The sequence below is a fragment of the Rhinopithecus roxellana genome, chromosome 16 (genome assembly GCF_007565055.1).
Source record: "Rhinopithecus roxellana isolate Shanxi Qingling chromosome 16, ASM756505v1, whole genome shotgun sequence".
NCBI classification, from domain to species: Eukaryota; Metazoa; Chordata; class Mammalia; order Primates; family Cercopithecidae; genus Rhinopithecus; species Rhinopithecus roxellana.
Genome location: NC_044564.1, coordinates 105076208 through 105085045, shown reverse-complemented (window position 1 = coordinate 105085045; position 8838 = coordinate 105076208). Strand labels below are relative to the sequence as shown.

At 36.1% G+C, this 8838-nt stretch overlaps 1 protein-coding gene across 1 annotated transcript; it reads left to right on the top strand.

Moving 5' to 3' along the window:
- The first annotated feature begins 553 nt into the window (after window positions 1–553).
- On the top strand, window positions 554–7934 carry LOC104660381 (E3 ubiquitin-protein ligase Topors-like). The gene is made up of 2 exons (XM_010360724.2): window positions 554–620; window positions 5136–7934. Exon 2 carries the CDS (start codon window positions 5408–5410, stop codon window positions 7514–7516), a length of 2109 nt encoding a protein of 702 aa, XP_010359026.2. The 5' UTR covers window positions 554–620; window positions 5136–5407; the 3' UTR covers window positions 7517–7934.
- Window positions 7935–8838: the final 904 nt, after the last annotated feature.

The following is an 8838-nucleotide window of genomic DNA, read 5'->3' as shown; positions in this document are numbered from 1 at the left end:
GTGTTTTTTGTATTAACTGGTATTTAGCCACGGACGAGTAAAGGGCCTGAAAAAATAATCAACAAATTTGTATCATTTTGAGTCCAAAATGTTGGTACACAAACAACCAAGATGTTGATCAACCCACCTCAAATACATGCTCACAGGTCTATTCATAACTTTCATTTAAAGAGAAAGTGACAATTTTCTTATTAAATAATTTAAGTCCAAATATTATTAGGACATCAGCAACTTTTACTTTGGAGAATTCATTCATCAGGAAAAGTGATATTCCACCAAGCACTGTTGCTCTCTTCTGAATCAGACTACTTGTTAGAACATTGGCTCTGATTGGTCTACTGAAACAAAGAGTTCTGGCACCCTCTAAGTCATGGATTTGAATCCCATTTTATTCAGGATTGCATCTTAAAGGCACTTGGGACAGTGCTGGGAAACAAAATATGCCAAGCTTCATGGAAAACTTGGAGCTCTCTCTTTGCCTAGACCATAGCAGAACTTGCCCTGTGTTCTAAATTCTGTCTCTAAGGCAAACAAAACAGGTGTAGGGGATCCACTACAACCAAATTAATCCAGCAAACTAAGGCTCAAATGACTGCAGATACCTCCAAATCCTCCAGGAGGTAAATCTGCTAAATAATGTAATTTCTGTCATTTTTACTTTCAAGGTGAATGAAGACTTGGTGAAAGAATTACCTCTGGAAAGGATGGCTTGAAACCTCAACAGAAGGGATGGAAGTTAGGCAATCAGCTTGGCTATATTTGCTTAAAAATTAATAATTCACTAAAACTGTTTAACTTGGAGGGATCTAGACACAGGTTATTTTTAATTTGGCAACCTAGTATTAGCAGGAATTGGATTAGCTATCATAAAAATGAGCTCGAAGACAGTAGAAATGAAAAGATTGGAAAAATAAAAGTTTTGAGAGTAGGATTGCTCTTAATATTTGTGGGGGTTGGGGTAAAAGTACAAATGGAAAATCTCATTATCTGCATCCTGTCCCTTTTATAACTGGCATCATAAGTAACCTCTTGCACTCCAGTCTCCATTCACAAATTCCATCCACTCACCTCATGTCCACTTCTCTACTCTAGGTTTGTGTATGTTGACCATGTCGTCTGCCCTTGAGGATAGACCTAGAATGAGGTTAGTGCAGGCTGTGGAAGGACTGTTTAGGCAAGAAATTTAGGAGTTCTAGAAAACAGAAGGATTATCTATGGGGAAAAGGGAGTACAGACAGCCTTAGTTTCATCAGCTCCTCTCCTCTGTGAAACGGCACAGATGGAAGAGGTCCTAAGGTAGTTCCAAATTGAGGAGGCCAGAACAGAGACCCCAGTTGCTAGGGTCAGAGGGTTGTGTTGTGTGGGGCCATAAGCTAACTGCCTTCACATGTGAGAGGCTCTCATAGTTTGGTGGAAGGGATTAGTGTGGCTAGGGGGAAGAATGGGAAATTTGAGCCAGGACACAGTTTGGCCTAGTAATTTGAAGTTATATAACAAAAGATTTTAGCTAGCAGCAAGGAAAAACTTTATCCTTAGACCAAGCTGCAGCGAAATGGAATGAACCATGTCTAAGAATACCTAAAGTTGTGAGGCAGAATTGGAACGGAAACCAGGTAACAATCTGCTATGGGTTATATAGATTTCTGCACTAGTTAGATGTGAAGTAGACAAGAGTTTTGTAAAGCTAAACTCCATTGCGACTCTAATAATTTAGTGGAGCTGTATTGGAGAACCACGTATGGTGTGAGGTGGGCAGTGCTGAGGAAGTTGGGAGGTAGAGACAGGACTGAGTTATGTTTAATGTGTTGCACAGTATGATTTTATTACAAGAGTTCTTTGCCTTCAAAAGCCTTGAAAACTACTACACAATATGATCTCTGAAGTTCTTTCAAACTCTAGTATTCTATGAGTTAAAAAACTAGAAGTTTTCCAGGCACGGTGGCTCACACCTGTAATCTCAGCACTTAGGGAGGCCGAGGCAGGCAGATCACCTGAGGTCAGGAGTTCGAGACCAGCCTGCCCAACATGGTGAAACCCTGTCTCCACTAAAAATACAAAAATTAGCCGAGTGTGATGGCAGGTGCCTATAATCCCAGCTACTCAGGAGGTAGAGGCAGGGGAATCGCTTGAACCTGGGAGACGGAGGATGCAGTGAGCCAAGATGGTGCCACTGCACTCCAGCCTGGGTGAAAGAGTGAGACTCTGTCTCAGAAAATAAAAATAAAAAACTAGAAGTAGATTCTATCATGGAAAAATGTCAAAAATAATGAGAAGTCAAACTAAATGAAAAATATTAACTATTAAAAATGTGAGCAATTTTTCATCAAATATGCCAGCCCAAAATGCTCAAAATGTGTAGACCAAGATTTCAAGATGTATTTTATGTGATACATGATTTTATTTTTAGCTAGTTTTTTAATTAGGAAAATAATACATGTGAATGGTTTAAAAAATTGCATTTTGAGTATAAGTTGGACACTACATGTAAGCTTTGTTTTCCTGTCCTTACATCAAATTCAACTATCTACATCTATATTGGCATCTTTTGTATAGCTGTCCAGAAATTTTCTGTATATATCCAAGCATGTGCTGTGTATCTTTTTTGAATTAAAAATTTAATTAAATATTAGAAAAGATGTGTAACATATGTAAGTTTTAAATAGTAACAATAAAGTAAATGCATAATACCCACCCCCTTGGCTAAGAAATAGAACACATCTACCACCTTTGAAGACCTCTACATGTCTCTTCTTGATGGCATTTATCTCCCTCTCTAACACCTGGTAAGAAACACTATCTTCATTTCAGAGTTTGTCAATTCCATTGATTTCTTTACAAGTAGTTTTGCCCCATAAGAATGTCCATTTAAATTTTATATTTATTATTTTAAAATTTACATATGAAATTCTATTTTATTCATTATTTGACTTGCTTATTTTATTTTTATATTGAATTTCATTGATGTTTTCCTCTTTAATTCCACTGTCTCTCCTTTTTACAAGTTTGTATGCAGCCCATTTCTATTATTTTAGTGTTTATTGTAGACATTTTAATATATGTATTTAACTATGTCTAAATTTCATACATATCTTAAGCTTCATAATAAAACAAAAACTTTAAAATGTTTTGAGTTCAATTACTCACCTTCCAACTTTTTTTATATTGGAGCTTTATTTTCATTTTAATCCCACAATATAGACATTTATGATGTTGTTTTATACATGTCTTGCTTAGATTGATCCATATGTTTACCATTTTTGTTTACCATTTTGTCTTTCATCTCATCAATTCCTTCTGTAGTCATTTTTGTACAATTTTCCTTCTGAACTACATCTTTCACATGTTCTTTTAGAAAGGGTTGGTTGGTCTTTAACTTTTGGGGGGTTTAGTTTCTCACAAATGTCTTTCTCTCAAAATTCAAATTTTGACCTAATCCTTGAAAGGCACTTTCATTGGATATATATTTCCAAGATGACAGGTTTGCTTTAATCGGTACTTTGAAGATATAGTCTTTTTTTGTTTGATTTATATAATTACAACTGGGCAGTCACTTCATCTTTGGTGTACAACAGTTTTACTTTGATCTATGTTAGAGGGGATTTCTTTTTAGTTATTATACTTGGAATTTATCATAATTCTGAAACTGATTTACATATTTTACACATTCCAGAAAGTTGTTAGATATGTTTGAATATCACTTTTCCTTCATTTTCTCTATTATTTCCTAAACGTCTTAAACAGTCTTACTTAAAAGTTGTCTTTATCTTCCAAATGTCCATCTCTTTTTGTCTCTGTGATGCATTCTATGCATTCTTTCAGATCTCCATCTTAATGTACTAATAACTCTCTTCATCTATGTCTATTTTGTGTTTATTTTATCCATTCATTTTAAAATTTCAATATTTATATTTTTATTTCTTGAAATGCTCTGGTTATGTTTCAAATCCCTTTTGTCATATTTTATACACTTTTTTTTTGATAACACCTTCAAAACACCTTTATTTGTTTGAACATACTCTGTGTATAATTTTCCAGTTACTTTAGGAGCCAAATTTGCTCTCTGTTATTTCTGTGGACTAATGCATATGATGACCAATTTTTTGTTTGTTGGTGATGTTTGATTGTGAACTAATTTATGGGAAAAGTGTCATGAGACCTGGGTTTAAGCTGCATTCCTCCAGAGAAAATTTGGGTTTGCCTATACTAGTTGCCTGGGATCAGTATGGAACTCAAAATAAATTATGCTCTTGAGATTTTTAAGAAAACTGATTGTTTCCATTTAGTCTGCAAACACACTGACTTGTTTCTAGTGATAGCTCTTCTAAGAGTTCTTGTTGACTCTTTTGTGGGGTGATTTTTTATTTTTTCAAATTCGCCTTTTTGCGAGACTGTAAACATTTGGATACACAGATTTAGGGAGGGGTTTCCTATTAAATATTTAACCTTCAACAAAATCCATTCTTTGTCTCTGACCATCTGCAGCTATCAGTTCTATCAGAATTAAAGCTCAAGAACACCAGATATGGATAACTACCGGTATTAGAACTCACTTCCTTTTCTGGATTCCTAATTATCTCTGGTTCTTTAATGTCTGGCAATTTTGCTTATTTCCTTAGCATACATATACATGCATGCACACACACACTCTCACACACACACTCACGTATATGTGTGTGTGTATGTATATACATAATTATTATAGCTAGCATTATTTTGTTACTCCTAATAGAAAAACTTTTCAGGTTTTGAGTTCATAATGCTAACAGAAATTAATGCTTACTGTTTAAGAGTTTATAACAGTCTTTCATACTTCTATATAAGCTTTTTAATTTAAAAATGTATTCAGCAATCTTCTTATATTAACATGTTCTTTGCATCATGTTTTGAATGGCTGTATAATATTAAATACTATGAAGGAAATATCATTTATTTAACAAGTCCCCTACTGATGGATATTTAAGTTGTTTTCAGTTTCTTGTTGTTAGAAAAATAAAGTCAACATATATATATGTTGGAACACATATAAGTTCCATATATATGGTTCCAACAGCTAGATTAAATTTATAGAATTAGAATTGCTAAATCAAAGAATATAGTACTTAAACTTTGATGTTTATTTCTAATTTGCTTTTCAGAGTTTGCAACAACTAATTTGAGAGAGAAAAAGAAAATCTATGCCTGTATCCCCATTGCCTTATCTACTTTGGGTTTTATGAGCACATTATTATTAATTTGAGGAATAATTTGTTTCTTAACTTTATTCTCCATTTATTCCATGGAGATAAAATATATTATGAAAACATGAATGGAGTGCTTTTAAAAGACATTTTTCATGGCAAGTGAGGAATTGATTTGAGCCAATCTTTCTCATATTTGACTGTGAAATATATAATCCAATATAACAGCAATGTCATTAGATCCCTCATCTGACTGTGAGTATCCTAATTGTTCGGAGGGTCCTCAGAATGAGTCTGATTGGAACCCCTGTTCCCATGAAAGCGGTAATGGCTCTTTACATTCAAGATCAAGGAAGAAATCCATGCTTTCTTCTAGCATGCAGTACTTTCCTTCTCAGTGTTGTCTCACCAAGCCAGAGAGTGATAACAAAGAAGACTCAGCAGTTCTTCCCTCAGATGAGGAAAGCTATGTGGGTTCTTCTCAAAACAATCATCTCACTTTGAGCCTTGAGGATATCAAAAGGAAAATCAAGCCATTGAGAGAGCGGACTATCCAAGAGTTACTGAGAGAGTTTGGGGATAGTGGGAAGTTCCAGCCAAACTCCATGTCCCTGAGCTACTTTAGAGATCAGGTGGTTATGAAGTTCAGAAGAGCTCTGTATTATTCTGGAATTTGGGTGACGCACGTTCGAGGCTACAAACCTCATAAGCACTTTACGGCTAATTATTTTAAAAGAAACCCTGGTTGCCTACACCGGCTGGTTCCATGGCTGAAACGGGAACTAACAGCTGTTTATGGAAATTATGGCTACACAGTGAAGAACATCCTAACCACCATCCTCCATCACATGACAGAATATGACTTGGACAGTGAGTCCTTCATTCACCTCCTGGAACCTTATCTCTTACAACACACCCATCATTTCCTACATGAGTTTATTAGTTTTGTTCATTCACCTTACAACATGGATACCTATGACCAGCGAGCCATCTATCAATGCTCTGCTGCTTCACCATATGTAAACAAGACGCCCCTTGTATCAGCTCTTGTTTCACCTCTGCCGAAGAATCACACTCTACTGATATCTCAACATAATACAAAGCAGTCTAAAAACACCCAGGGTCAATGGGATAAAGAGGAGAGGCCCCTGTCAGGCTTGAAACAGTTTCCAAATGGTAACTTTTCCTTGAAGAAATCTGAAATCCCACCAGTCTATGATGAAACAGTAAGCAAAACCTATGGTGGACTCAAAGACAAAGCAGAATCAGGCGACCACAAAAGCACCATTTCTATGAATAATATACTCCAGAAGTGGGCTACTCCAAGGGAAAGGTGCCCAGGATTACTGAATTGCCAAAAAAAAGTTCAGGAGAAAAAGACAGAAGGGATAAAGTTGTTTCCTGATCATGTCCACAATCTGGGAAAGAGTGACACAACCACACACACCTTCAGTACCCCCGCAATTTCTAATCAGGTTCATCCACAGAAATATAGTTTAAGAGAAAGAAAGGGTTTGAGCCTTGGCCAGAAGATAAACTTTCAGAAAAAAGAAGAAGAAAATAACAAATACTCAGATCCTTCACCAAAGACCTTTCAAAGACTGTCCAGAGAAAGATCCTTGAAAAGTTGCAAATCCAGAGAGAGAGACCCCTCTTGGAGTTGCGTTTCAGAAAATGCCTTTTCTCCTGAGAGAGATGGCAGGAAACTGAGTTCTTTCAGAAAAAAGAGGATGAAGTGTAGACAACTCTCCCAATCTGTAGAAATTGGTTCACACTCCAGGAGAAGAATCCAAAGACGATCAAGGTCCAATACTCACAGATCCAAATCCTGGTGTGTTGGATCTAGAAAGAGATCTGCAAGCAGAGAATCGAGTAATCTCTCTCTGAGAGGAAGTCACAGAAGTGAACACTTCACCCAGAATATATGCTGTGAGCCCTCAAAAGAAAAGCATGCAAATGGCAATGAATCAAACTATGGGAGGCCATCTTCAACCACAGTCCAATATGTGAAGCTTTCTTCAACTGCTGGGAAGAGACCCAAGTGTCCTTCTAAAAGTGAAGGTGCTTCCCAAGCAGGAAGACACTGTAACAGTGCCACATGCCTACATCTCCAGGAACACAGATCCCCAAGTAAAGAGGAGATAAAGCAAGAAACTGCATTTCCTAGAGCTGGAAGAACCAGAGCAGCTAGGCACAGAAAAACCAAATGCCATTATTCAGACATACACATCACAGAGGATGTCAATGATGAACTGGTCAATCTGGATGATATAAGACAAATGAGTGGTCTGAGTGTTCACCTTCCTGCAGGAGGCAAATCCACCAAAAACAGCATTTGAATCTTCAGAATATTCACTGGGTCAAGAAAGAACACAAAAGAAACATACTATCAGAAACATAGGTGCAAATTGTTTTAAAAGGTAAATCAGTCTACTAAACTAGCCACCAAGCTAGTTATTCATACTTTCAAAGGGTATGAATATAATCTAAAAACATTATTGAAAAGATTTATCCATCACTTTATAACTGAAAGTAAAAGCCTGGTTATTAAATTCAAAGTTGACTTTGGAGACAAATGCAAATCATTAAATTGGTCATATATGTAAATATTTCTCCCTACATTTTTTCTTATGAAATCAATTATTAAAATATTTGACTTATTTTTTTGCTTCTAGATTTAACTGTAAAGATTGACTGTTCAAAGTTCCAAACACCCTGAAGATTATACTAAAAATAAAAGTATAAGTTTCCTAACACAAGTTATTCATAAGTATGTTACTAAACACATGTGTTATTGTATTAGTTTGTTCTCACACTGCTATAAAGAACTGCCTGAGACTGGATAATTTATCAAAGAAAGAGGTTTAATTGATTCACAATTCAGCATGCCTGGGGAGGCCTCAGGAAACTTACAATCATGGTGGAAGGGGAAGCAAAAACATCTTTCTTCACATGGAGGAAATGTACAGAGTAAAGGTGGAGAATGCCCCTTATAAAACCATCAGATCTCATGAGAACTCACTATCATGAGAAGAACATGGGGACACTGCCACCATAATCTATTTACCTCCCACAAGGTCTCTCCCCCAACATGTGGGAATTACAATTTGGATTACAATTCAAGATAAAATTTGGATGGGGACACAGAGCCAAACAATATCAGTTATTTAAAAAATAATAATATCTGTTGAGGTCTATCAGGTTTTAGACCTAATGCATTTTTAGTCCCTGGAAAATAAAGGCAGGGCCACTGTCTTAAGGTATAGTCATTGCCTTAAAGTATTTCACAGCCTGGTTACCAAAATAGATGTAAATAAATAGGTAAAAATGAGCATCTGTGGAATTTTTGGCACACTTTTTACTATCACCCTCTCTCGAAAATTGTACCTCCACATGCCCTGACACCCAGATGTCTTCATTAGATACCATCTTTTTTTTTCTTTTAGATAACTCTGATTCTCCATCTATAGTACCATGGCTCAATGATGGTGGCTACTTAAACCAAGCTAATCAGTATTTTGCCCCTCTGGCGGCACAATATAGTATTTCCCTGGTATTTCTCAACCTAGTTCTGAACAAAAGGGTCATTCTTTTTCCCTGTTAGCATATGGTGAGAAATTTAACGTTTAGATATTAAGTTGGTGCAAAAGTAATTGCAGTT